Source organism: Emiliania huxleyi (genome assembly GCF_000372725.1).
Source record: "Emiliania huxleyi CCMP1516 chromosome Unknown EMIHUscaffold_18, whole genome shotgun sequence".
Lineage (NCBI taxonomy): Eukaryota > Haptophyta > Isochrysidales > Noelaerhabdaceae > Emiliania > Emiliania huxleyi.
This window is the reverse complement of record NW_005200784.1, coordinates 874,665-901,773: the sequence shown is the minus strand read 5'-3', so window position 1 is coordinate 901,773 and position 27,109 is coordinate 874,665. Positions and strand designations below refer to the sequence as shown.

Sequence of the window (27,109 nt, the reverse complement as noted above, 5' to 3'; positions counted from 1 at the left end):
TCCTCTGCTCAATGTAAAGAAAGAAAGAAAGCAGACACCCTGCTCAATTCGTGCGAGCGGAGCAAATAAATAAATAAAACGGGCACGCCAAACGGAGGGGTGGGAGAAGGACAGGGTCCCCACCTGCACGAGCAGGATCTTGTAAGGACGATCAGGGACACAGGGGAAAGGGAGTGGGGAGCGCATCGACACGGAGGGGGGCTGGGCAGGGTTCACCCACACGACAGGGTCCCAGGGATTCCTCTCTCGTATAGGACAGGTTGCACCCGGCGGCACGGGGGCAGGCGCGGGCCTCCTACTGGTTGCGCTCTCCTAGTTCTCCTGCTCCTGACAAGGGACAGCGTCAGCGACAGGCTCGCAGCACGGTGGACTCCCTATTCCACTGGCGATCTCTCTCGACTAGCGACCGGAGCAGAAAGAAAGCAAGAAAACAGACAAACCCAGACGAGGGATGGGGGAGGAGGACAGGGTCCCCACCTGCACGAGCAGGATTTTGGAAAGCAGACACCGTGCTCAATTGGCGGGGGAAATTCTTTAGTCGCGCCTCTGGCGCGGCCTCTGGTTGTCCATCCACCACTTCTCCCGCACCACCCCTCATGCTCGACGCGCGCCGCCACGGCGAGCGCTTTCGCCTCTACCAGACGCTTGAGCTGCCACGCACCGACGCAACTCACGAGGAGGTGAAGCGTGCGTACAAAAAGCTGTCGCTGCGCCACCACCCGGACCGCAACCCGGGCGACGACGGCGCGACCGGCCGCTTCCAGGCGGTCGTGAGCGCGTACGACGTCCTCGGCTCCGCCGAGAAGCGGCATATCTACGACCGGTACGGCGAGCAGGGCCTGCGGGTCTTCGAGAGCTACCTCGCCTTTGCCGCGGCCGGAGGCGGCGACGGCAAGCCGCCGCTCGCGCCCGTCTCGATGCTCGCGGTGCTCTGCGGCGTGGCGTCGGCCGCGGTGCTGCTCGCCGCCGCCCAGCTCGGCCTGCTCCTCGCCCGCCTGAGCGGCGCGACCGACGCGCCGCTCTCGCTCCTCGCCGCGCCACTCTGGCTGCTGCTCGCCGCCTCCGCCTGCGGCGCGCACACCGCGGCGCGCAGCTCGCGCGCGGCGCGCGCGGGCGAGGGGCGGCACGCCTCCGGCCGCGGCGCGCCCTCGGCCCTGCTCACCGCCCTCCTCGCCGCCGCCGCCTCGCTCGGCCTCGCGTGCGCCTCTGTGGACGGCGGCAGGCTGGCGCCGAGCAGGGCGCTGCTGCCGCCGGGCGCGCTCACGGCGTGGCAGGCAGCCCGGGCGGCGGCGCGGCTGCGGCGGGCGCTCGCCGCCTCGAGCTCGCCCGGCGAGGCGGGTCGGGCCGCGAGCCAGCTCGGCGCGGCGCTGCTGCGCGGCAGCCAGCTCGCCCTCGCGGCGGCGCGGCTCGACGGGGCACTGCGCTGCTCGTGGCTGCTGCTCTCCGCTCCGGCGTGGCTGCTGCTGCTCGGCGGGCTGGGCGCGGCCGCCGCGCACGCGGCCGCTTCGCACGGCCAGCAGCGCCACGCCGCCGCCGCGCGCGCCGTCGGCCTCGCCCTGCTCGGCTGGCCTCTGCTCGCGCTCTGTCTGAGGCTCGACGGCGCAATCGCCTCGTGGGCGCCGCTGCTCGCGCCGCCGCTCGCCGGGGCGGCGGTCTACTTTTGCTGCTGCTGCTGCGTGTGCGGCGTCCTCACCGCCGCGCCCCAGCCGAGGGGCAGGGACGTGCCGCCTCCGGACCACATACCTGTTAGGGCGGCGCAGCGGCAGCAGCCGGACCGCGAGCCGTTGCTGCCGAGGTACGGGAGCGAGGGGTTGGGCGTGGAGGTGTGAACCGGTGCGATTGGGATGTTCCTGAGAAATCCAGGTCTGTTTATCTGTTGAGTACGTGCTCTCCCTCGGACTCGCGGATCGGTCGGTCTTGGGGGCGCGCGCCCCTTTGCTGCCCGCCGCCGCGCGGAGCCGCAGGCCGCCCCGAGCTCGCGGTGCCGACGAGCGACGTCCGACGACCCGCGAGCGCGACCGGCGAAGGCCGCGCCGTACCCCGAGCCCCCGTCAGGGCGTCAGGTCCGGCCGCGGACCCTCCGGCTGGCCGAGGCGCGAGGGTCTATGGCTAGCCTATCGAACAATCGAAGCGTCGTGTGACGTGTCTCGGCCCCCGTCATGCGTCAAGAGCTCGCGGCCGGGTGCTCTTGTAAACTCGTAACAAATGCACGGAGACAGACCATGAGATATGACACATGACCGCATGAGCGTGAGGACATGCGACACATGTGCCAGTACCCGATGCCCGAAAGCCCCCAATCTCTCGTCTATCATCCATCCACCCCTCCCCACACATACACCACGCACAAGCTATGGAGCGTGAGGTGCAGGGCTGGGTATCGGTCTACACACGGCGCGTGCGCAGCACGGACGCGGGGCTCGCACATGCCCATCAGAGCGACATGCGGCCCGCCTAGGTGCGCGACTACTCGAAACACAATAGCGCGCCACGCTCTCACCAGGGGACACATGCGGTGCCAATATGGCCGGCAGTCATGGGAGTCAGCAGAGGCAGGGAACGACCGGCGAGCGGCTGTAGCTCGCTCGAGCCGGGTCGCGGCCGCGCCCTCAAGCGGTCAGCGGCACTAGCTGCACCGGCGGCGGGCTAGACGCCGTGGGGGCGGGCGGGGCAGACGCGGCCGGGGAGGCGGCCGGGGAGGCGGCGGAGGAGGCGGTGGCGGAGGCGGTAGAGGAGGCGGAGGAGGAGGGCGACGCCGGGACCTGCGCGTCGGCGCACGCAGAGAGCAGTAGCAGCCCGTCCACGCCCTCGCCGGCCGCCTCCGCTGGACGCGCGGCGACGATGCGCTGCACAGCGGCCGGCGGCTCAACCACTGGCTGGGAGGCAGCCATGCCGGCGAGCTGCTGCTGCAGCGCGTGGGCGAGCAGGAGCGCGGCGCCCGCGCTCAAGTTGTCGCCGCGCGGGGGCATGCCCGGGTGCTGCGGCTGCCCGCCGTCGGCGGCGGCGCAGGCCGCTTGCGCAGCACCGAGCTGCGCGAGAGCAGAGACGACGCCCCCGCCGCTGATGCCCTCCCGCAAGCCGAGTAAGCTGGCGAGGTGCGCCGCCATCATCGGATACTGCGTGCCGCTCGTCGGCCGCAGCGGCAGCCGCACCCCGTCGGGCTGGGAGAGGCTGTGCGACGAAGACGACGAGGAGGAGCCCGCCTCGGAGACGGCGTCGTCGCCCGACGCTGGCTCGAAGCGCTGCGAGGCCTCCGCGCCCTCCGCCTGGCGCTGCGGCTTGAGCAAACGCTGGCGTCGGTTCTGGAACCAAATCTGCACCGAGCGCGGCGTCATGTCGAGCTGCTGCGCCAGCGCCTGCCGCTTCTCGAACGAGGGCAGCGGGTCCGACTCTGCGGGGGGGGGCGGGGGGGGTGGAGGGACTGGGCGGGTGGAGGAGCTTGGGGCGGCGCGGCGGGCGGCGCGGCGTGCTGTGCGGTGTGGCGCGGCGAACGGGGCCGGCGCGGACCGAAATGCTGCGTCAGGACGAGCAGCTGCGGCCGCGAGATCTTGGACCGCTTGAACTTGGGCTGGGGGCGGGGGAGGCGGGGTGTGAGCGCACAGCGATGCAGTGCTGGGAGCGCGGCATGGAAGGGGTGAGGCGTGTGGTGGAGAGCAGCGTGGTGGATCACGGGGCGCCCCGCCCCGGCGGACCCTCAGCCCCGGCCGCAGCCCCCCCCCCCCCCCCCCTCTCTGCCATGTTTGCAGCCGCTCGGCCAACCGCCCTGCCGTGTCCGGCCCCAGGCCGCTCTCGGCGCCGCGCCGGCCCGCCCCGGGCCCGTCTGCCACCGCCGACCCGCCCGCGGTCTCCAGGTGCGCGTGCAGTGGCCGTGTTTGAGTGAGAGCATGTTTGCTGGGGCCAGCTCATCGCCAGTTAATCTCACGCAGCTTCCGGCAGGCTCGCACCGCGGGAGAAGAGGAGGCGGGAGAGGTGGAGGCGGGCTCGCGCCGCGGGCGCGCCGCGGGCATCTACGGGGCCTCACTGTTCTGCCCCGCTCCGGCGAGGGCAGCGCTTGCTCGGACGCCATGCTAATCTTGCCGCTAGAGAGAGGGTCTGCGAAGCGTGGTGCTCGATCTCAGATCGATCGATCATCTTCCACCGCCCCCCATCGAGTATTTTTGGACCTATTCGAGGCGAATCTCGCTTGATTACACAATCAAAATAGTGGATATACATGACTTCGGCCGGTCCGAAAGCGCTGTTTTCTCGTTTTTCATGCACACCCGGACACAGCCAAGCCTCAGGCGTCCAAGGTCCAACCAAATCGCCAGTTTGACACGGCTACGAGCGCAGCATCACATCAGCAGAAGATTGCGCGTGCGGTGTCGTGCCGTGCCCGTGGGCCGGCTGGAAGCGGTGCCCGGCCTGCGGGCCCAACAAGAAGGGCCTTTGCAAGGTCAGGGCCTGTTCTGCTGCTCGCAGGCCCCTGCTGCTCGGCTACAACCCTGCCGTGGCACGTAGGAGGGCGCAGAGGGAGAGCGCTGCCGCGCTGGCAGCGCGGGTCTTTTTTGCGGTCCGTGTGTCACGGACGATGCCGGTCCTCATACGTTGTGTGGGACACTGGACCGGTTTTGGGTGTGCTTGGGGTGATCTAGGGGTGGGTTAGTTAGGCTGGACCTGATGCAAAAAACCCGGCGCCAAACGCCTCTGGCGCCAAACGCCTCTGGCGTCGTGAAGGGACGTTCGTTGGTTTGGGTCTTTTTTGCGAAGCTGAGGCCTCTGGCTGTTCGCGCCATGGCTGAGTTGGGCGCTGTGCGCGTCCTCTCCGAGGCCGTGGGCGACAGCGACCTCGGCCGCCTCTGCGAGAGGCTGCTGCTGCTCGCAAGGGCGCCGCTCTCGTTGCTGCGTGGCCAGCTGGACGACGCAGCGCTCAGACTCCAGCTCCCGATGCTGGACGAGCTGCTTCGCGAGCTGGCGCGGTTGACCTCGCCGTACGCGGACCAGCAGAATCGGCCGATGCTTACCATCCTCGCGCAGAAGCAGGCCGAGATGCAGGCGCCTGCCGAGATGCAGCGCGCTGCCCCTCTCCTGCTCGAGCCCTGCCCAGCCATGATACCGCCTCGTTCTTTGCGCTCAGGGAGGCCTTCACCACCTGGCGTATCTGTGGCACCAGCAGTGCGTTGGAGCCGGCGAGGTTCTTGGCGCTGCGCGGCAGCTCTTTGCCAATCTATTGATAAATGCCGCCAACGTTGTGGTGTGCATCTGCGCCGCCGCCGCCGCTGCGCCCACCGCCGCTCTACAGCCGCCCGCCGCGGCGCCGCCGTCCGCCGCGGCGCCGCGGCCCACGGCGGCGCCGCCACCCGCCAGCGGCGCCGCGGCGGCGCCGCCGCCTGCCGCGGCGCCGCCGCCCGCCGCGCCGCCGCCGCCCGCCGCGCTGCCGCCGCCCGCCGCGGCGCCATCGCCCGCTGCGGCGCGTGCCTCTTTCAGCGTCCGGACGGCAGCGGTGGTGGCGGACCAGAGCTCGGGGCGCAATGCGTCAAGCCAATGGCGCGACGCACGCGCCGCGACGCCTGAGCCCAAGCGGTCTCGGTGCGAGCCGACTCGAAGCAATTCGAGTTTTTAGATTGGAGGACCTCGCATGATCGTGCGGCTCCAATGGGAAGAGGGGGCGACGGAGGGCCGCCCTTGGATGCAGAGGTCGAAAGGCGTATGCGGCTGCACGTCGAGACTCTGCGCAATGATGATATAACCAGTAAAGCGGCGGATGATGCGGCGCATGCTCTTTGGCGGTATCCATATTTGGGCAGGATTAGCGGCGCCATGGAGGCGCTGCGTTGGCATGAGTGCAGGAAGAGGCCTTCGGTGGCGGAGCAGGCCGCGGCTCGCTTGCGGCCTCTCATCCCGGCGCTCGAGCGTCGCCCGAGGAGTTTGCCGCCTTGCTGCGTAGGCGCGGGCGAGGGAGGCGGGGGAGGCGCACGAGCGCGCGGACGCGCACAAGGCGGCGCAGGCGCGGGAGCAGGCGTGCGCGCGGGAGCAGGCTGCGGTCCGGCTCCAGGCCCAGGCCGCCGCGGAGCAGGACGCGGCTCGCTTGCGGCCTCTCATCGCAGCGCTCGAGCGGGAGACGACGGCAGATCCGATGAGCGATGCGGCGAAGGCAGCGGCGGCGGAGCTACGGGACAGCAGAGTTGCGAGCCGTGGTTTGGGGTCTATCCACAGATGGGGCGCACAGGGCGCCGCGCGCGAGGCGCTGCTCGAGGTCTCGACGAGACGCCGAGAGGTGCTACTCCGACACACAAAGGCGTCTCTGCGCGCCGTCTCTGCGCAGGAGGATGCTCGCTTGCGGCGTCTCTGCGCGGCGCTCGACAACGAGGACCCGGAGAGCGATGCGGCGGAGGCAGCGGCGGCGGAGCTGCGGAGGAAGCGGAGGAGGTTGCCGAGGAGGAAGTTGAGGGAGAGCGACTCCCAGCGGCTCACCAGCCGAGCGGCCTCCGACTTGCGGCTCGTCATCCGAGCAGCTCTCGATCGCCACTGCGAGGCGGCCGTGACAGCACGTCAAAACCACCTCGAGGCGGACTACCTGACGGCGCTTGTGGTGGAGCTGGAGCAGGCCTCGGCTGACGCTGAAGCTTACCGGGAGTTGCGCTCTGCGCTTCCGGCTGCGCCCTTCCCCGCGCACTTGGCTGCAGTTTGTGAGCGTGCATGGCGAGCACTGGATTCGTGTCCGCTTTCGACACGCCGCCTCTGGCAGGCAGGCCAAGAGGCGCCGGGAACGGCTTCTTTGGTGCAGGAGAAACCGGAGGGGTCGGCGCCAGGGCTGCCGGAGGAGAGCGAGGTGCCGACGGCGGAGGCAAGCGAGGTGCTTGCCGAGGCGGCTGCAGACCTGGCGGCGAGGGTGCAGCTGAGCGGCGCGCCTGCAGATTTGGCAGCGAGGGTGCGGCTGAGCGGCGCGCCGCCGCTGCCGCTGCTGCGACGGAGCGAGGCGCCGCCGCTACCCCCAGCCCCGCTGCCGTCGCTTGCAGACGGCGAGGGGGAGGGGGGGGAGACAACGGGGCGGGGCACCACTCGATGGTCAGGCTTCTACGAGGAGTCGGACTCGGAGTCCGAGTCCGAGTCCGAGTCCGCGTCCGACTCCGACTCCGGCTCCGACTCCGACTCCGAGGATGTGTGCGCGGCCCACCGCGCTGAGGTCAAGTCCTTTCTCCAATTGATGGCCAACGTGGAAACGCACCTACCTGAAGACTACACGATCGACCAAGAGCTGGTCATCGTGCACTGCCGGATGGGCCGGTCGTGCTCTGTCCTCTCCGGCGGAGGGTGGGCCGCTTCGCGCGTCCCAGATCTTGCGAGTTCGCCGTTTGAGGACGCGCTGGCCGCTCTGACTGCAAAGCAGCTCAAGCTCGGACGTTCATACGTCAAGACGCTGCCCTGTCTGGCCGCCCGAGAGCGCATCTGGCGCGAGGGCGTGTCCTATGCAGAGGTTCTCACGTGCGGATTGGCGCCTGAGTACCAGCTCAGCCGGCTGGAGGTGGCGGACCTGCTCCGCCAACCTTTGTACCGCAACGGCTCTACGCCGGGAATATCGGAGGCCTTCACTGGCTTTTTCACCAGCTCCATCTTCAGGCCTGCGTACTATTTCGGCCGCCTTCGTAAGGCGCAGAAGATGGTGCCGCGGTCGACCCGGCGTCTCGTCGCGGCGCTTGGGCGTGCAGGCTTCCGCACCGCAGGCGCCAAGCTCGCCGTCACGTATGGGCCTTCTCCGCACGCGGACGCGGCGCAGGCGACGACGTGCTCAAAGGAGCTGGGGCCGCTGGCGGCGCGGCTCGTGATCAAGGCCGTGGGCGACAGCGACGGCTGCACGGCCGAGTTCCACTCGGGGAAATGGGAAGGGGGGGATGCCTGCAGCCTCCGGCCGTTGCCGCGCGCGGAGTGCTTGCTACTCCCGGCGGCAGCAGTTGCTCCAAATCCGGCGAGGCTCAGTGGGCAGGGCCGGCGCCCTGCGCCATGGCATTCGGCGTATGCGACGCCGCAGCGCCCTGGCGTATCGCTCATCATTGATATCTACTATCCGCCCTCCGGGGTGCCGGCGGCAGGCGCCACGACGCTGCCGAAGCTACAGGCGACGCTCACAGGCTCGCTGCACGCGCAGCCGGGCTGGGTCCCACCGGCTGAGGCAGCGCTGAGCCCCGGGCTGCTGGCCTCCCTCGCGAAGGAGGCCGGCCAGCGTAGCCAGCCGCTGCGGTAGCAGTGAGGAGCGTGGCCTCTCTGCATGATTGTGCGAAGAGACAGCAGACTCGAGACGCTGTGTGTGTGTGGCGTTGCAGGGAGGGTTGGGGTGGGGGTTATGAAGAAGGAGTGCGAGAGGGGGCGAAGGACCCGTGGGGCGGGTACCGGCAATTCTGGCACGCGGGCGCCGGCGAGCGGCGTGCACCTGAAGCACTTGCGCAGCGAGAATTCTTTTTCCGTCCCCGTTTTAGTGTCGTGCGAGAGAGAGTTTGTTGTAAAATTCTTTTCCGGGGTACCTGTGTTAGTGCCAGTGCGCGCCAGTCCCGTGCCTAGATCTAACATCATGGGCCTCTATATGACCGCGTGCTCTGTTTAAAAAACCACTCGGTCTCGCTGTGTCACACACTTCTCTATACGCCTAACGCGTCCTCGGCCACCAAAAAGCTGTGGGAGAACTCGTACTTGTGCACTGACTCGGCCATGTTACCTTCCCCGCCCGGACGCCCAGTTTGAGGCCTGTTATCGTTCGTAGCCGAAGCTCCCGTGATCTCCAACTAGGACGTACGAGTACCCTCTCTCTATAAGTTGACGGATGACGCGGCGCGACCCAAGCCATGTCGCGGATGGACCGTGGCGCGCTTCACAGCCGTACTTGCGGTCGTTGCCATGCGATGCCCTACGCTCCAAACAAACTCGTCCTACCGCTCTGACCCGCACCTGCACCTCCACCATGGTGCCGAGCGGGTGTGGCACAGCGGGGCCACAGGCGGGCGGAGCGGCCGGTAAACCCTGCTACCCGTTCGCTCGAAGAGGCGCGCGCGGCCCTCACACCCACGGATGGACCCTCGCGACTTGTCTCGCGCGTCAAGCTCGTACCCGCCCGCAAGTCACTGCTGGCTTACCGCCAGCCAGAAGCGTCACGATGGCGCCGCATTGCACGTCAGGCAGCCAAGACGCCGCTCGTACCTGAATGTTCAGAGCTGCGTCACTCATGTCTGTCGAGTACGCGACGGCAATACGCGAACGGGCATGCTCCAGGGCAGATAAATTGCGTGCGAGGGTGCATGCCACCACCCGCCACACCTACCTCTTGCGCCCGTTGCCCCCCAAACCCATTGCAGCAGCACAGGCGAGATGCAGCGCGCAGCCCGTAATCTCGTCCTGGACGCCTTGCTACAAGTGTGCTGACGGGCTGCGACCGAGAGGTCACCCTCACGCTCGACTTTGAGCCGAGCCCACCAGCCCGTCCTGGTGCCGCAGTGATCTGGTGGGTAATCTCAATCTCCCGCTCGCCGAGGCGACACCTCGCCGGCTAACAAAATGCTGTCTGTGGGTGTCAATTCCTCATCATACACCTAGAGGAGGCGGATCTCTGAGCGTTCGCGCGCAGCATTGTCGATGCACCTCTCTCTAGCTATCTATCTGGGCCGGGCACGGTGCTCTTGGGCATGAGAGGTGAGTTTTCCGCTCGCTGGTGCTGCGTCGTCGGGCGACCAGCGTCGTAATCACTCGTGTTGAAAATTGTTTTTAACCAAGAGAAGCTCAGATAAAATCGTGTTGTTTTCTTTTTTCTTGCCGCGAAGCCAGCTCGGTACTCGCGCCTCTCTTGTCACGTGCCCGTCGCTGCCCGTCGCTGATGGTTGCAAGACGCGACGCGCATGAGCAGACGCCACCGTGCGAGAGGCACAGCAGCGGCACCGGCTGGTCGCACACGTGGCGCTGCAGCGGCAGCTGCACCGACACCAGCACCGGTCTCCCCCAGTGCGGACGTCCTAGACTGGGTAGGGCCTCTCGACACACGCGACTCTCCTGCTCTGATAAGCAACCGTGAGCTCGAGGCCTCTCTTTGCCGCGCCAAGTGCGGCAGGTGTGATGAGCGGAACTGTCCCGGGGCGCGAGACCCGGCCGGTAAAGGGGACGGCTGCACCGAATTCTCCCGTTCGCGTGGGGACCACGCCGATGCGCGTCAGCCTTCCGCTGCGCAGCTCGCTGTCCTGCGCCGCCCGGCAGTGTCGCTGGTCGCGCCCGGCCGGATTGAGAAGAAGAAGAGGCGGCGGGGCGGTCGAGGCAAGCGGGGCCGGCAGGCTGGCGAGGAGCCCCCGAGCCCTCAGCCGCGCCGCAGCCGCCGCGGGGGAGGGGTGCAGTAGAAGAGAGTAATTGGCACCTGCAGTTGTAAGTACGTGTTGCCATGCACATTTTGCAGCTGCTGCGAATGAAGGACCAGAGGGAGTGGCTGATAGCGGGTGTTGTGTGTGTCTCGCCCCGCAGCCACGAGAGGCCGGAGAGCCACCACAGCAGCGCACACCACAGCAGCGCACTTCTGCCACACAGCGCCGGTTGATGCACTCTGCGTACGCAACCGCTGCCGGCTATCGCCTACGGAGGCATTGCACGCCCTGTCCGCTACGCGATGGCGAGGCAAGCCATCGACGGCATCAGAGGGCGAGGCAATGGATGGCACATCTCACCGCCTCGGAGTCAGCGCCATGGGCGGAACTAACATGTCAGGCTGTAGACCGTGAGTCGCAAGCTCTGCTCTGCTCTCATAGATAGTTGATGGACAATCGGCATAGCGGACGAGCCTCCCCACTCTTCTGGTGTGTTGTGGTCCGCCGGCTCTTCTGGTGTGTTGTGGTGCGACGACCGAGTGCTGCTCGCTCGAGGCCGCCGCCCTTTGCACGCGGCGCTGAGGCGTGATGAGGACGCATGCGGGTGGCGCACGACACTCGGCGGCCATCGGGAGGCGCCAGCTCGGCGGTGGTGGCGGCCCGTGGCCGCAACGTAGTGGTGTGGCTGAGCCAGCTCCGGGACGTTCGTTTCGATAATTATGAACGAGTTATTAGTCCAGAAACATAGCCAAAATCCTCGGGTACGTCTGTAAGAGCTACATACACTGGAAAATCACACGGTATGATTAGAACATCGAACTGACCCAGCGTTGTGCTCCGCAGCGACGATCTTCTGCGCTGGATGATGCGGATTTTAATTTTTTTCTCAGCTTCGGCGGCGGCCTCTTCCTGCGAAGATAGGGTCGTCTTGCCGCAGGTGCCGCCTCGACGGCCGGCCGGCAGCCCGGCCTCGCACCGCCAGCGAGCGAGCCATGGTACTCTCAGCTTACTCGCCTCTTGCCTCTCGCCCACCGCAGACCTTCGCGGCGCATCATCGCGAGATGGCGGCCAAGTACAAGTCGGTCACTGCTCGCGAAAAGCAACGCGTTTCCCGCTTCAGCGCCTCCAAAGCGCCGTCGACGCCGCCGCCTAGGCAGGCCGCCAAGACCAAGGCACAAACCGGACGAGCGCCCTTGCAGCCGACAACGCGGCCGCCGCCGGCACTTGCGGCGGCAGGTGCGCCCAGCAAGCCGAAGCCGGCGTCGTCTGCGGACGTCAAGACGCACGGCGGGCACGGCGGAGGGAAGGAGAACGGAAGCTCCAACTTCAACCCCGACAAGTACAAGCGGTCGCCCTGCGACAGGCTCGCCTGCCCTCGCTCGCGTCACCCCTGTCGCCATCACCTCGCGTCGCCCTGTCGCCCTCGCCTGTCCTTGACGTCACTCGATGGACGCCCGCAGGTGGAAGGCCGGCCAGTGCTCCAAAGGCGACATGTGCTGGTGAGCGCTGCCCGCTCTTGTGTGTGTATCCAGTACTCGCCCCGATCGCCCCCCTCGCTCACTCACGCGACAGCTCGCGACCGTGTGCACCGCAGGTTCAGGCACGGAGCACAGGACACGGCGACCGAGGCGCCGTCCTTCGTTCTGATGATGCATGTCGAGGAGGGGCTGTCAAAGCCCCCTCTCATCCGCAAGGGTGCCGCTACCCGCTCCGACCCCGCGTACAGCGAGTGCCACCTGTGCGTCGGGCCCGCCTCAAACGACTGCGCGGTCGATTCTGGTGAGTCGAAGTCAACGGACAGCCCGGCCAGCCCCCGCAGCCCGGTGACCGTGATGGAGCTCAGCCTCGAGCCGCCGCAGTTCCAGCCCGACCGAGGCCTCGTCCTCGACGCAGCGCCCCTCGCTTTCCCTCCCGAGCCACTTCGTGCGACCCCAAGCGCATGGGCGTGGGGTGGCTCGCCCTACTTTGTCTTTCAGCCCTCACCGCCGCCGACGTCGTCGCCTCCACAGGACCTCCCCTGGCCCTGGCAGTGGTTCAGCGGCGGCGCAAAGGCGGCGCCTCCGATCTGGGCGCTCCTGGCCGTCTCCGAGCTCCCTCCGGTGGCGTCAATGTCGATCCCACTCTCGCTAATGGCGACACCGACCGACGGCGCATCCGCATGCTAAACGGCTAAAGACGGCGTCGCGGCTTCCTCACGCGTCGTTAAACCGAGCGCGCACACGCAGGGTCGAACCCCACACTTCATAAGCTGCTCACCTCAACACCTTGGGTGCAATCCCTCTTACCCTACCCCCGGTGCCGGTGTGGGCGCTGGCCGGAGTATTTAGGTAGAGGTACAGTAAGGTACAGACATGGGCCACTTACCTAAGGTGGAGGTACATGACACCGCGCGCTACCTCGGTAAAGGTACGGGTGAGGTATGGGGGGCGCCTCGCCGGACACACGCTCGCCCCTCCCGACGGCCCCGCCCGACACGCGCTACTCACTCATGCAGCATATGGCGTGTTCTGGAGAACACCGGCGCGCTGGAGCAGTGACATGTCGACGTCACGGAGTGGGTCGGCGGAGGGTGGGGGTCGGCGGCCTGGCCGAGCCCGAGGATGGCGCAGCCGAAGCGGCAGCGTCGGAGCTCGATGGGTCCGGCGAGGTGGAGGACGGTGCAGCCGAGGGGGCGGAGACGTTGCCGTGCTTCAGCATGTAGCGCGCGCGATGATCGCCTCCTCGGTAGGCCGCGAGCACAGGTACTCCTAGTTGTTGTGCACCTTGACGATCTGCCGCAGGCTGCGGGAAGTGCTTGCCCGGGACGTCTCCACCTTGACGGCCCTCGATCGAGACTGTCAGCGGGCCCGGGTACTGCTTGATCACGTCCATGCCCATGGTCTGGAGCGTCGTGTTCTGCGTGGAGGAGGGCTTCTTGGCTCTGGCGTCATGAGAGCTGAGGCTGTTCGTTTCGCGCGACGGGCGGTGCACACCTTATTCGCGCGCACCGCCGGTGTGAACGTCTCGAGAGTACCCCAGGTACCGGTGTGGACATGTGGAGGGTACCTCGGTATAAGGTGCGCTAAGGTATAGCACTCGCTCACACACCTAGGTAGAGGGTGTGGGCGCTGCGCGCCTACCTCTGTGTCGGTACAAGGTGTACACCTGCACCTAATGAAGTGTGGGTCACCCCCCCCCACCCCCCCAACACACACAGGGTCGCAGGGCGTTTTCGTGCGGAGAATTGCCAGCCAAGCAGAAAGAAGGGAAGGGGCTCACTACGCCAGCAAGAGAATTTTCAATCGAATTTTCACAGATAGGTTATCAGAAACAAGAAGTTCACATCGCAGTTCGCAGACAGTGAGGGTGTGAGAGCAGAGGCGGACCTAAGGGAAGGTCCTACATCTCTTTACCACCCCTGACCGCAGGAGTTATCGGCGCGTCGGCGTCCGGCGGTGGCTGATGCTCGGCGAGCACGGCTTGGAGCGGTGTACGATTCAGGACCCCTCAGAACGGGGTCTACGAGGAGGGGGGACTTTGGTTGGTCACGATCGGGACAGATGGCAGCATGCAAGCTGACACCCTCGATAATTCCTGTTTTGATAGTTGAACCCCTCTTCAATGCAATCACCAGGAGTGATAAAACTCAATTAATGAGAGCCGCCCGCGGCATACCAAATCTGTACCGAATATTCCATCAGTGGTACCCACCCAACCATGCCCTTCACTCTCACAGTGAAGCAAGACAGGCCGTGTGGGGTGTGGGTGTCACGAGGACAGACGTCCACGAAGACGGTGGACGGACGCAAACTCCTTATCCGATTCACACTCACGGCTGTCCTACTGGTCATATAAAAAGTCGGCCGTCCGCGAGCCCCCAGCTCGCCGACGGCGAGAGAGATGCCACGAGGGGTCGCGGTGGCGTCCATCGCCAGGCTCCCTAGCTCAACCGACGACCCTCGTGCCTCGGGATCGACGGCCGATCGTCATTCGCCCTCGGCAGCCTGGTGCTTGCCAACCGACCCCGCCCTGGCCTGGGGAGCTCGCTGGGGAGTCGGACGGACCCGTGGCGTACCCGAAAGAGCCCGCAATGGAGGTCTAGAAAGCCAGCACCGTCGCAGTTCAAGACCCTAAAGCAGGTGCCGAGCGAGTCTTGGCCGGAGGATGGAGTAGTCGTCCGAGGAGTCGTCGGTCGGTCGCGGTGGTCGGGCGGCCCGGCGATCATCGTCGCGCGCGCCTGGCGCGCGAGAGGGACCGACCTGGTAGTCGTCGTGCTCGAGCGACGGGAAGGTAGTGTGCCATTCAAACGTAACTGCATGTGCATGTGCATGTGGAAAGCGGGAGTGTCACCAGAGTCGCAGTACACACACGCACACACGCAAGCGGGGAGGAATTCTCTTTTCTCGTGCGGCACTCGGATATACCAAGGCCTCCTCGGAAGCACGCTCTGCGCTCGGCGCGGCGCAAGCTGTGCGGTCGAAGCAAATTTTCATAGGGCCACTGCTGCCGCGCCTCGATCGCCCGCCTCACTCCGCCTTGTCGTGGTTGGCAGCCCCAAAGCCGGGCCCGACCATCACGTACCAAGACTCCGGCTTCTCCTCGTCCTGTCCTTCGGCGCCCTCCTCGTCTTCGCCGCCGCCGAGCGCCGCCGACGCGGCCTTGATGGCGCCACGGAGGTCGCCGCCGCCGCCGACAAAGGCGGGCAGCAGGATGCCTGTCCGCGTGCGTAAGCGCGTCGGTAAGGGTGAGCAAAGAGGCGAAGCAAGGGGCGGCGCGGGGGGAGGGCCGGGCGCACCCCATGGCTGCTCGGTCCCGACGGGCGGTGGGGACGAGGGAGCCACGCCCGCGCCGCCGCCGAGGTCGACGCCGCCGTCGGGCGTGACGCTCACGCCGCCCGCCTTTGGCGGGGGTGGGGGGGGGGGTGACCGGGTTGGAGTCAGCCTCCTCCGTTCTCGCAAAGTAAGAGTGTGGGAGGGAGGCTAGCGGCGTTGGGCATGGCGGTGAGAGAATAGTAGCGTGGGCGCTTGGCGGCCTTGACTCCGGATGTGCCCACGGACACCCCGTTGACGGCGATGGCGTCCATCCCAACGTGGACATCTCCTGTGTCGACTGCCGGCGCGCCCTTCTGTGCGGCCTGACCGTGGCATGCTGCCTCCGGCGTCACGCCAAACTTGGCGACAAACTTGTCCCAGTCCTGCGACGCGGTGTTTGTAGCTGCGTAGTGGAGGAGGGAGCTGAAGCGCTGGCGTGGGCTAGACTGGACGAGGGAAGCGAAGCGCAGGCGTGGGTATACTCACGAACTGATGACCAAACGGCGGTGAATATAGCGGCGTGCGGGCCTGGTGAGCGAGGTTGCAGGGGTCCTCGAGTTTCTTACTGTCTTCGCCAAACACGATGGCCCCCGGGCCAACCATGATGTAGGCGTTGCGCGAGCGAGTCTCACCACCCACTGCCGCCGGGGCGCCAACACTGGATGCCGCCGGGGCGCCAACACTGGAAGTGACAGCGAGCAAGCCGAGTGCGAGGCACAAAGCGAGGAGGCCGAGGCCGAGAGCCGAACGGTGGTCGCTGCGGAGTTGTGATGATGAGGAGGGGGCAGGGAATGCGATCATTTTGGCCGGTGCCAGGCGCTGCTAGGACCTTGGAGAGGACTTGCAGACCGCGGCGGAAGGTGATGACCTGGAGGAGCCAACCCGCGGTTTCACACCCCCTACCCTGCCGTCGTGCCAAGGCCGTCTGACCCACCGCAAGTCAAGGTGCATGCCATAACTCCGCCGTTTCCGAATTATCCTATTACTTATACGACTAGTCAATAGTTCGGCCCCGCCCGCGAGCCCCCTGCTCGCCAGCGGCGAGAGACGCACTCGATCGAGCGAGGAGGAGACGCACCAACGAACGAGGGAGGGCCGTACAGAAGTAGGCATTTGATTTCCCCTCCAGCCCGGAGTTCGGAGGCGAATCGCCTTCTCCTCATCGACAGCTCGGCGGCGGGTGTGGGCGAAAGTCCCGGGTTAGCGCTTGCTTGGTGGTGCGCCTCGTTATAATCGTTCCGTGTCAACTCGGACACGTCCGCCGGCGTGTCGTCAGAGAGAGAGAGAGAGATTTTTAGCAATACCAAACAACTCTAACACTCACACATCATTTGTTTTGTCGTCGGGAAATAGCGTGCTATTCATAAATAAATAAATAGAGCAGTATCAAGCCCTGGACCCTGGTGGGATTAGGGCAGCAACCCGACGGGCAGACCCCCCGCCCCGCTCGGAGGGCGTGCACAGCACACAGACTTATCTAGGCACTGCACGGCTCCTCGGGATTTCTGGGGAGCTGGGACGTGTGTGTGCGTGCGTGCGTGCGTAGGTAGGTAGGTAGAAAGGTGAAGAACAGTCAGGCTCGGACTGGACACCAGCGCGGTATGGGTGGACGCGGGACAGATGATGAGGACGACACGCACGAGCGACACACAGACACAAACAAGCTCACAAGACACACAGCCAGCGTGGCTGCCACACACCCTGAGTTGGCGTACACATAACTCAGGGCCACATCCTCCCTGTCGCCCCCCCCAGCACTCCAAGGTGCCAAAGGAACAAACAAGGGCACAACAAACAACAGACGACAGGAAGTAACATGTGAGACTAGAGCAAGGCTTGCTCCGCCTCTAACCGTGTGTGGGGTCATGTGAGGTGTCTATGGACGCCTTCCTCACAGGCTAGCTGCCTACTGCTAGCCCTATCTCGCACTCACGGGCAGTGACAATTCAATGTGTGGGTGTTTGCGAGCAGAAGCGCGTGTGCTAATTCTAGGCCGCACGTCGTGGCACTATGACGAAGTTAGACGTGCGGCCGCAGCGCGCCCGCCGCAGGCTCGGCGGTGCGCGCGTGTTAGCGAGAAAGTTGCGGGTAGAGCCATGCCCGACTTTTCGAAGGCGAGGCCTCTGCGACGAGTGCCAGCCGCGCTGCGGAGCCACGCCCTTCGAGCCGCGTCCCATCGGCACTGTCTCTGAGTGTGTCCCGCCTTGGCGGCACACACTCTCGACGAGGACAGTCCGGCCTACGGGAACGTGTCGCGCGCCGGCGACGGTTGCGGCGTGGTGGTTGTGTACGAAGCGCAAATGGCACGACCACCGCCCTGCATCGCAGACCGGGCAAGGAGGGGCCTGCTCGCGTTCCGCGAGGAACAGGAGGCCTCTCCCCCTCCCCCGGCCTGAGCAGCTACGGGTGGAAGGCAGCCCCTCGAGTCGAGGGCGGCGCGACCATTGCCGAGCAACCAACAGCCAAAGACCTGGGCGTCTGCCGATGGTCGCGCCGCCCCGCTCAGCGTCGCCCGCCGCCGCGCCGCGCCGCCGCCCGATGATTATTAATTAATAATTAATAAGTAATAAGTAATGACCCCACCCGCCGCCGCGCCGCCCCGCCCAGCGTCGCCCGCTGCCTCGCCGCGCCGCCGCCTCGCGCCGCCCGCCGCCGCGCTGCGCCGCGGCCCGATGATTAATAATTAATAATTATTACCCGATCATTAATAATGTGTGTGTGTGTGTGTGCTGGTGTGTGTGTTTGTTTGCGCGATGGCAGGGAAGGGCAGGGCAGCCGCGAGCCGCAAGTGGCGTCGGCGACGCAGCTAGGACCGACGATGGTGACGCACAAAGCGCAGCGTGCGCGGTAGCAGCGCCGACCACGGCCCCGCGCCGTATCAGCGGCGCTCTGAGTGAGTCAGGCTGCGCTGCACAGCCTGCTGACCACGCTCCCGACGAGCGGCGCGCGACGCGGGCCCGCCGCAGGCGACGCGGCGGCGAGCCGACGCGCATGTCGTAGGCGTAGGCAGCGCTGGCGAAGCGAGGCGGCCGGCGCCGGCCCCCGGAGGCGGTTGCAGCGAGAGAAGCGAGGCAGAAGACACTGTTGAAAGGGTGGTGAGCAGCCCGCCGTCGAGCGGCGCGCCGCGCAAGCCCGCTGCCGGCGACCCGACCGGAGAGCTCGTAGGCATGGTACTCTGAGCGCGCCATCGCGCCCGATACGGCCCGCCCTGGCCCTGCGGACCTTCCCAGAGCTTGGCGATGCTGTACAGAATGCCGAGAGGATACTGGGCATGCTGCCGTCGAGCGACGAGCCATGCTGGCTCGTCGCCGGCGGCGAGCTCGAAGACCCGCGCCGAGGCCCGAGCTTCGCCGAGCCTGGCGGGCCCGCCCGCACGCCCGCGGCCGCAGGCAAGCAAGGATGGCGAGCTTGCTGGCGTCTCTAGCCAGCGCTCACACGCCAAAAGGCACCTTGCAGCGCGCGAGACGTGACCAAAGCGGCACGTCTCGGCGCCGCGAGAGCAGCCGGTCGACGTCGGCACCAAGCGCGCGGCCGCCGGGCGCCTCCGAACCGACAGGGGCGCCGCGGCAGTAGAGAGCCCTCTACCGCCATACCGTTTTTATGGCGGGGGCTAACCTGCGTGCGTGCTGTGTGTGCCTGTGTGTGTGTGTGTGTGTGTGTGTGTGTGTGTGTGTGTGTGCCTGTGTGTGTGTGTGTGTGTGTGTGTGTGTGTGTGTGTGTGTGTGTGTGTGTGTGTGTGTGTGTGTGTGTGTGTGTGTGTGTGTGTGTGTGTGTGTGTGTGTGTGTGTGTGTGTGTGTGTGTGTGTGTGTGTGCTCGCTCGCTCGCTCGCGGGCCGAGAGAAATTCTTTTCGCGGCACTCCTCTCATGAGGCCACTGCTGCTGCTCGCCTCGATCGCGGCCGCCTCCGCGCTCGTGGTGGCTCCGTCATCACGCTGGAGCGCAAATCCGCCACTCCGCACCGCGCCGGTGCGGAGCCGCCGCTGCTGCAGTGCCGTCTCAATGCAGTACGACGACGGCACCACGCCGCGGCAGGGCGGGCAGTACGATGTCTCTGCGCCGCAGTTCGACGTGCTCTCGCTCCGCAGCTTCCGCAGAGACACGATCCTCCAATACGATGCCACCAACCAGAGCGAGCCGCTCCGCATCGCGCTCTGCCTCCTCGGCATCCTCTTCAGCCTCTGCGTGCCGACGCTCTTTGAGGGCACCGACGCGGCCACGGTCAACGTGGCGGCCGTCGCGGGCACGGCCATCTCGGGCACCCTCTTTGTCCGCAACCGCTCCGCCCGCTCCGCCCGCATGGCCAAGATTGACAACGAGTATGCAATGGGCGACCTGCGCGCCACCTACCGCGGCGTGCGCAGCAGCCGGCTCTCCGAGCTGCGCAACAAGCGGCGCGTCGTCGTCCTCTTTGGGCCGCGCGACAAGATCCAGCGCCGCGTCGCAGAGGCGCGCGTGTACCGCCGCCGGCTCGTCGCCGCCGACGCTGTCGTCGTCCCCGTCTACACTGACGGCGGCGGCGCGTCTGCCGCCGATCCGGTTGGCGAGGCCGAGTCGCGCTGGCTCTGGGCGGCGGCGGAGCCGGAGGCGTGGCGGTCCTACTTCGAGGCGCTGCTCGGCGGGCGTGGCCTCAGCCTCGGCGACGAGGGCGCGTGGGTCGGCCTCAACTACAAGGGCCGCTCGTTCGGGTCCGCCAAGGGCGCGCCGCGGTGCGCGCCGCGAGGCGGAGCCCCGCCGCCCCCGACCCCGCCCCACCTGACGCGCGGCGGCCCCCTCCCCTCCCTCCGCAGCTGGGACGAGATCCTCGGCACCGCGCTCCAGCCCTCGGGCGACGGCTTTGGAGAGCTCGCCGAGGTGAGGGGCGACGCGGCAGAGGCGGCGAGGGAGGCGGCCGCCGCAGCCACGGGCTTTGCCGGCGCTCCCGCGAGCGACGCCGCCGCCGTCAAAGGGCTCCCGGGCCCCGGCCCTTCCCCGGCGGCCGGCCCGCCCCTCCCCCCCCCCGCCGCCGCCCGCGCGTCGCTCTCCCGGCCCTCGCCGCGGCACGCTCGCCCGCTCGCCGGACCCCCGCGCCCCCACGCGCAGGCGGCGGAGGCGGCCGCCGCGTCGGTGCTCGGGGCGCAGCAGGCCGTCGACGCGGCGCCGCTCGGTGACATGGACATGTGCAGGACACGTCGATCGACATGTCCCTGACGCGTCCCGTAGGCCTTCTACGCGGCGCTGCTCGGCGGCGACGCGACGGCTGTCGCGGCGCTGTGGACCGCCGATGGGGACGAGGCCGTCTCGGACGCGGTGGCGTCGGGCGCGCGCGTCGAGCCGTGGGAGGCCGGCTCGAACGCCTTCCCTCCGCCCGGGATGCGGCCGACTGATTGCGACGTCCTCGTGCTGGGCGAGGGCGACGCGATGACGACGGCGATCGAGCGGCCGGCGGAGGGCGGCACGCTCCTCGCGAGCCAGCGCTGGCGCCGGGTCGACGGGCGGTGGCGCCTCGCCACGCACCGCTACATCCCGTGGAGCGCCGACGGCGCCACCGCCGTCGCGACGCTGCGCTGCGACCGGCGCGGCTGCGTGCTGCTCGGCCGCGAGATCAACACGCGCGAGGTGGTGCAGCGCGGCGCGGTGCTGATGGACAAGTTTGGGTGAGGAGTCAGCTGCGCGCGGGGGCGGGGCAGCGGATCAGCGCGACCCGCGGTGCAGCGCCTTCGCGCAAGCGGGTGTGGGAGCTGGGAGGCGTACGCAAGAGGGTGTAGGCCCAGTTGCGGCCGCGTCGACTCGAGGAGAGCAGCTCTAGGAGGGTACGGGGTGTACCCTACCAAACTACGTACTACCATTCTATGGGCCGTGACCGGTGGCCCGTGCGCCGTGGGCCGGCCTCGCGCAGAGCACGCGTGCTCCGCGCCCCGAGGACGCCACAGCAGCGATGTCCCACGAGCCACGTCGGCGCTGTCCGACACCCACTCCTCCCGTCCGGGACATATCGGGACCCGCGGGCGACGTTCCAAGACACAAGAGCTGCCAGTTCGACCCGCTGCAAACGTCACTCTCGTCAGCAGCGCGGCCCGCGGGGTCAAGGCTCAAAAGTAGGTCGCTATCGTCGAGCACCCGACGGCTGCGGGCGCCGGATTTCTTTCTTCAGAATTGACCCTGGAGGCTGCAGCTGAAAAGTTCCGAGGGGACGATCCAGTCTGCCCCAGCTGCGGCGCGCGCGTAGGAGCCGCGTGGTCCGCCAACTTGCGGGCTGAGACGCGTGGTGGACCTGGTGGGCTGGTGGTGAGGGTACTTAGTACTGGATAGACCAAGTGAGAGGCGACCCTGCTCAGGGAATGACCCCGGAGACACAGTTACGCGCAACAAGAGCGTGTGAAAAAAAATGGGCAAATGAGCTCGATTCCAGCTCAGGTGTCGCCGCCTCCGTAGAGCGTTGCCGGCACGAACACAGGTGTCGCCGCCTCCGTAGAGCGTTGCCGGCACGAACACAGAGACATAGTGCGCACCCCGAACGCGCCCGGCGTTTTTCTTAACGACACCTCAATTCGCGCAGCTCCAGGTGTCGCCGCTCTCACATATCGCGATGCCGGGTTCCGGGTTCCCCAAGGTCCGTGTGAGCCTGAGCGGTGACGGCCACGCCGGCGGCGGGGACGGAGGCGGCGGTGGGGGGGGCGGGTACGGTGGCGGTACTGGCGGCCGCAACGCCTGGTGTGGAGTCTAAGGGGCGGCCCCTTGACCCTGGCACGATCTGTCTTGTCCTCCCCATGACATGACGGAGTGTCCCTGTAATGCGAGAGCGTTCGTTGTGTTCTTGTCCCTGTCCGGCGAAGTATTTCTTTCTCCAGAATTGAGCTTCAGCTCCAGTCGATCATGCGGTGGGGAGATGGTTTGGCGCCGACGGACCGCCCTCTCCACCACCCTCGCCCAGGGATCTACAACGCTGTCTTAAGGTCCGACAGGTTCGGCACCGGGGCACCGCCTCGGTATACAAAATGCGCCTAGATCACACATCCCAGGTACGCTTTCTTTCTTCAGAATTGACCTTCACCTCCACAAGGTCGCGACCGTCGGCTAATCATCGGAAGGCGAACAAGAGGAAGAACTCAGAGGAGAGGGGAGCCTCCTCCGGAGTGAGGATGAGGACCCCGCGCGAAGGAGCCCTGAGCGGTGACGGCGTGTGAGAGTGCGTGTCGTGTTCATGTCTGGTGTTCATTATAGCTCCGAGTAGAGGGGGCGTTCCGCTGCTAGGGGAAGCCCGGAGCGCGGAGCTAACCCTCGGAGACCCGTGTTTACTTTACGGCCCTTTCCCTGCGAACGCGCACCCCCGGGGCTAGGGCTCTCTAGCCCGTAACCCGATCCCGATCATCCGGCCCGCTGGGTGCGCTTCTTAGCTCCCCGGCCCTGGATGTGAGGTTGCCGACTGCACTCCAAGTGCTCCAAAAACTCCCTTTTACAGGCTGTTGCGCAACACTGCTCACTGGGCACGCACGGGAAGAATGCCGCCTCTGGTCGTGTGTCCCCAATACTCGAGGCGGTAGCGGTTTGGGTGACCCTGTCGGTCGCGTTGTGTCCCCGTTCCCTCTCCCCGACCGGTCCCCGACCCCAAGCTCAGGCACATTTGAACGGGGGAAGGAACGGTGCCTGAGCGCTGAGGGTCAATTCTGGACAAAGAAACGCGCCAACCGAGCGTGCCTCGGGTGATCTGTCTTGTCCTCCCCATGACATGACGGAGTGTCCATTGTAATGCGAGAGCGTTCGTTGTGTTCTTGTGGCCCGCACTTGGAGCACTTGGAGTGCAGTCAGCAGCCTCACATCCAGGGCAGGAGCACGCATTTCTTTCTCCAGAATTGACCTTCAGCTCAAGGCACACACGCGATGCCGACGCGGCGTTGCTGCCTCGCACCACCCGCGCGTCCCCTCCCGCGCCTCCCCTCGACGCGGCCTCCGGACGCCCTCGCTGCGAGCGCACGCTCCCGCTCTCCCGCCCGACGCCGCTGCCAGCCGCGCTGATCCGCTGCCGCCCTCTGCGCGCAGAAACCATGCTTTCCACCGTTGCTCTGGCTGTCCTCGACTCCGTCCAGGCCTTCTCGGCCCCGGCGATGCGCGCGCCGGCGCGCTCGTCCGCCGTGACCATGTTCTCGGAGGGCGACATCGGCGTCCTGCCGCCGCTGGGCGTGTACGACCCGCTCGGCCTGATTGAGACCCGCAACATGTACCGCTACGAGTGCATGGAGGTCAAGCACGGCCGCGCGGCCATGCTCGGCTTCCTCCACATCATCCTGATCCAGGCCGGCGCGCGCTTCCCCGGCTACCTCTCCCCCACCGCCGGCCTCAAGTTCGCGGACGTGCCGTCGGGCTGCTTTGCGTCGCTCGAGGCGCTCCCGACCGCGGGCTGGCTCCAGATCATGCTCACCACGTGCATGATGGAGACGGGCTACTTCATCTTCGAGTACCAGGGCTACGGCGCCCTCGACAAGGAGCCGGGTGACATTGGCGGCGAGGGGTGGATCCGCTACGACGACGCGTCCACCAAGACCTTCAAGCTCAACGTCGAGCGCCAGAACGGCCGCGCGGCCATGCTGGGCGTGACCGGCTGCCTGGTGCACGAGCTGCTCGGCGTCAACGCGCTCTACCCGACCGGCGGCCTCGGTGGCGAGGCGCCGCCGGCCATCTTCTAGATATGCCCGCGGCAGGGTTATGGCTAGGAGCGCAGCTGCAGGGGATGGCGGCGGGCGGCCGAGTCGGCCTCTCGCTCTCCATGCGCCGATTCGTGCGCACGTGAGTGTGAATTTTTCAAACTGAAAATGTAAGAAGATCACAGCTGAGCAAGCGAACCCAACGATAACGCGTAATAGCAAAAGGAAAGGCTCTGAGGAAAGAGCTAAGAGGTCAGGAATTCCCTATCCTTTCCGTGAGCAAGACCCAGAGCAGATTTCTTGCTAGGAATTCTTCCAATCCGGGTCGTGCTGCGGCGCCAGCACATTGTGAGCGCGCGACCAGCCGCTCAGCCCGTCAAAAGAGAGAGATCGTCTTCATCGTGAAGTTGTCATGTCATTCCCGCCCAGCGGCCTGCTCTTGGAGTGCGGCACCCGCCCCCCTCGTGCAGCAAACGACGCCGACCCGTCCTCGAAGTCGCACACAAACCCTCCAATCGGCACCAGGCCGTTGGCAACCATCGCCAGGTAGAGCACCACCAGCTTCGCCGGGATGGCAATCGGCTTCCCTCCGCTCCCATCCAACGGCAAATTGTGCCGCCAGCCGCACGACGGATAGAAGCACTGCACAAACGTAGCAAATGTGGCCAGCCACGACACAAACTGCGGGTAGTTCGACACAGCCTTTGCCGATAATTATGGCCATCATGCCCTGCGCTTCAGCGCCACGTCATTCACCAGCACCGCGTGCGCGTCCGTCACCGTGAGTGCGTCGGCGCCGCCCTTCTGGTACATCTCGATTGCTGACGCCGCCACCTTCTCCAGGCCATCCACAACCTGCGCGCCAGTGCCCGCGCCGGTCTGGGTCTTCCGCTGCTCGCGCCGCTGCACCATCTGCCGATCTTTGGACTCGCGTCTAGAAGCGAAGATGCTCTCGACCATGGATGAGGTGCCCTTCACCGGCGCTCCCGCGACCTCGTTCGCCCTGAGAGCCGCCTCGTCGAAGGCTCCCCGCTCCTTCGCGGCTTGCTGCGCCCGCACCACCTCCATCGCGTTCGCCGTCTGCGAGTTGAGCTTCGCCACCTTCGCCTTCTTCTCCCGCGCCGCCGCCGCCTCCCGGTCCTCGCGGCGGTCCGCCAGCGGGTTGTCGCCGGCGTCGGCAGCCACGATCATGGCCGTGACGGCCTCGCCTGCCATCTTCGATTCTCGGCGGTCGATCGCGCGTCCCACAAGTCGCCAAAAGTCGCCAAAAGCGGCGAGTCGCAATCACCCGCCCGCCGTCCCGGCGGTCCCGCAGCTCGCGCGAATCTCCCTCTTAACCCACCTCTAACATCACAATAGTGAATTCCTAAAGCGTGTCGCAAATTTAACCACGCGGGGCAAACTGTCTTCGGTTTCGTCGGTTCCAAGTGCACTAGGAACCCACGAAACCCGAAAAGAAAACGTGGACCACCTTGGAGTGTATCTTGAGTGTTGCTGAGAGAGATTTTTGAACGAGACCAACAAGAAATCTTCTTGTTGCTGTGGAGCGTCCAGTTCATTCAACACGCGCTCGGCGCTTGCGCGCTCGCGTCTGCTGGCGCCCCTTCGAAACCGCCTTGTTGAAAGGGGGGAAATGTGTGCGTCCCTGTACCCTGAGACGGTTGAGGTGGGGGTGGTTTTATTGCGCGTGCGAGAGTGGTCAGTGGAGACGAGCTAAATAAATAAATAAATAAAACGGACACCTCTACTAGGAGATGGGTAAAAAGGAATAGGTCCCCGCCCTGCGGTCTTTGTGCAGGGTTCTTTGTGGGTGTGGTCGGCGACTAGCCGGGGTCGTCCTCCCGATGCGCGATGGGGGACTAGCACTAGCCGTCTTCCACATGGTCCCCCGGGTCCCTGCTGCTCCTAATCTCGTCGTACATCCTCCTGCTGATCTCCGCAACATCCTGCTCCCTCCCTCTCGCCCTGCGCGTCTGCTCCGCCTCCCCGTCGTCCGCCCTGCGTCGTCTGGTGACGGGTCCTCCATAGTCGGTTGAGGTCGCCGCCCTCCTCGTGCCTCTTCCCAACGTTCCCTCGGCGGCCGATGCCGTCTGCTCCGGCTCCCCAGTCCCCGGTTCTGCCCTGCTCTCGTCTGCGCTAGCTTCTGTTTCGTCATCACTGATGCCCGTCCTCTTCTTTCTCCTCTTGTTGTATGCTTTGTACATCGCGTCGATTCCTTTTCGCGTGAGCACCACCCTGAAGCCCGCCCAGCAGCTGAACCGCTCCCTAAGTCGAAGGAGCATCATCAGTCTCACCCACTTCGCTCGCTGCCCACTGTCTCCGCTCCCTCCCGTTTGGGCCGCCGTCGCGGCCCTCGTTCGTCCCACTGGCTGTTGGCCCGTCCCCACGTTACCTCTGTTATCCCTCCTCCTCCGCGACTCCCTCAAGGCTGGCCGGGCCTCCTTCCACCCAGCGAAGAGCTTCCTCAGCCACTCAATGTGTTCCTCTCTCTTCATTATGCGCGCCGTAGCCTCATCATTGAGCTGGATCCACCTCTGCACCGCTCCCGTCGCCGCCTCGGCCACGACTTGCAAGTTCCTCGTGACCCCGGCGCCAAGGTCCCTCCGGCTCTTCTCCGAGAGGTCATCTACCAGTGCTGGCAACACCCCCCCGACTGCTGGAGACGAGCTAGTCTGATGTCTGAGAGATTTTTATTAACCAACAAGAAATCACGACTCTCACAGTGATTTGGGCTCGACAGCTTGTCAGCCCTCAGCCGAAGCTGGGGCCGGTCCCGTAGCCGAGAGAGCCCGCGCCGATGAGTTCGACGCGGTCGGGGGGGCCTGCGGAGAGGCCAGCGAGAAGGCGATCGCTGTACTTCATGGTGTCATCAAGTAACGGGCTGACAAGCCAGAGGTCGATACTCTGGACGACCCATAGGATGCCACGAATGCCTGAAGGAGAGGGAGGCGAGGCCAGAGGCAGGCTCAGCTGCTCTTGGGTGATCCCGCTTTGGTGGCTGAAGGACCCGATGGTCCTGTCACATTCGTGTTCCGAGTCGTAAGGGGTAGAAGAATTCGAGGTAGAATCGAGTCAGCACTTCCTCGACCCTCCCGTCGTGCCGCAGCCTCCGACGAGCTCTGCAACCGAGGAGAGTGAGGGTGCGCCTCCCCTCACTGCTGGCCTGGCTGCGCCCCGCCCCACAAAGCACCCCCTCGAGCATCTCTACAAGAAAAGTACAAGGTCTCTTGCCCGCAACCCGATGCCAATCATCCGGCCCGCTGGGTGCGCTTCTTAGCTCCCCGGCCCTGGATGTGCGGTTAATGACTGCACTCCAAGTGCTCCAAGTCAAAGCGCGACCTTCTCCAAGTCGTCAACGCGCCCGGCGGCTCCGGCAAGACTTTAGCCTTG

General features: G+C 66.2%; 8 protein-coding genes across 8 annotated transcripts; 5 read left to right on the top strand and 3 right to left on the bottom strand.

Moving 5' to 3' along the window:
• Positions 1 to 596: 596 nt before the first annotated feature.
• On the top strand, positions 597 to 833 carry EMIHUDRAFT_63673 (chaperone protein dnaJ; the record flags this gene model as incomplete). The annotated part of the gene is made up of 1 exon (XM_005783524.1): positions 597 to 833. A coding segment is annotated over one exon (237 nt), but the record flags the coding sequence as incomplete, so codon positions are not given.
• A 1,344-nt stretch (positions 834 to 2,177) lies between these two features.
• Positions 2,178 to 2,997, bottom strand: EMIHUDRAFT_434423 (hypothetical protein). The gene has a single exon (XM_005783523.1). It carries the CDS (start codon positions 2,967 to 2,969, stop codon positions 2,610 to 2,612), a length of 360 nt encoding a protein of 119 aa, XP_005783580.1. The 5' UTR covers positions 2,970 to 2,997; the 3' UTR covers positions 2,178 to 2,609.
• Positions 2,998 to 4,659: 1,662 nt separating this feature from the next.
• On the top strand, positions 4,660 to 8,221 carry EMIHUDRAFT_203289 (hypothetical protein; the record flags this gene model as incomplete). The annotated part of the gene is made up of 8 exons (XM_005783522.1): positions 4,660 to 4,958; positions 5,117 to 5,173; positions 5,467 to 5,568; positions 5,643 to 5,841; positions 5,927 to 6,235; positions 6,305 to 6,664; positions 6,728 to 6,910; positions 7,064 to 8,221. 8 exons carry the CDS (start codon positions 4,660 to 4,662, stop codon positions 8,219 to 8,221), a joined length of 2,667 nt encoding a protein of 888 aa, XP_005783579.1.
• Positions 8,222 to 11,371: 3,150 nt separating this feature from the next.
• EMIHUDRAFT_99370 (hypothetical protein) lies at positions 11,372 to 12,475 on the top strand (the record flags this gene model as incomplete). Its single annotated transcript, XM_005783521.1, has 3 exons — positions 11,372 to 11,658; positions 11,771 to 11,809; positions 11,905 to 12,475. The coding sequence occupies 3 exons, from the start codon at positions 11,372 to 11,374 to the stop codon at positions 12,473 to 12,475; spliced, it is 897 nt and encodes a 298-aa protein (XP_005783578.1).
• A 2,104-nt stretch (positions 12,476 to 14,579) lies between these two features.
• On the bottom strand, positions 14,580 to 15,965 carry EMIHUDRAFT_434421 (hypothetical protein). Its single transcript, XM_005783520.1, has 4 exons — positions 15,629 to 15,965; positions 15,322 to 15,483; positions 15,085 to 15,187; positions 14,580 to 15,003 (listed from the first exon to the last, which is right to left on the bottom strand). Exons 1-4 carry the CDS (start codon positions 15,899 to 15,901, stop codon positions 14,816 to 14,818), a joined length of 726 nt encoding a protein of 241 aa, XP_005783577.1. The 5' UTR covers positions 15,902 to 15,965; the 3' UTR covers positions 14,580 to 14,815.
• A 3,000-nt stretch (positions 15,966 to 18,965) lies between these two features.
• EMIHUDRAFT_462855 (hypothetical protein) lies at positions 18,966 to 20,927 on the top strand (the record flags this gene model as incomplete). The annotated part of the gene is made up of 4 exons (XM_005783519.1): positions 18,966 to 19,807; positions 19,889 to 20,044; positions 20,180 to 20,222; positions 20,301 to 20,927. 4 exons carry the CDS (start codon positions 18,966 to 18,968, stop codon positions 20,736 to 20,738), a joined length of 1,479 nt encoding a protein of 492 aa, XP_005783576.1. The 3' UTR covers positions 20,739 to 20,927.
• A 2,038-nt stretch (positions 20,928 to 22,965) lies between these two features.
• Positions 22,966 to 23,905, top strand: Lhcf31 (light harvesting protein). The gene has a single exon (XM_005783518.1). The coding sequence runs from the start codon at positions 23,123 to 23,125 to the stop codon at positions 23,759 to 23,761; it is 639 nt and encodes a 212-aa protein (XP_005783575.1). The 5' UTR covers positions 22,966 to 23,122; the 3' UTR covers positions 23,762 to 23,905.
• A 210-nt stretch (positions 23,906 to 24,115) lies between these two features.
• On the bottom strand, positions 24,116 to 24,934 carry EMIHUDRAFT_203283 (hypothetical protein; the record flags this gene model as incomplete). Its single annotated transcript, XM_005783517.1, has 2 exons — positions 24,116 to 24,421; positions 24,500 to 24,934. The coding sequence occupies 2 exons, from the start codon at positions 24,932 to 24,934 to the stop codon at positions 24,116 to 24,118; spliced, it is 741 nt and encodes a 246-aa protein (XP_005783574.1).
• Positions 24,935 to 27,109: the final 2,175 nt, after the last annotated feature.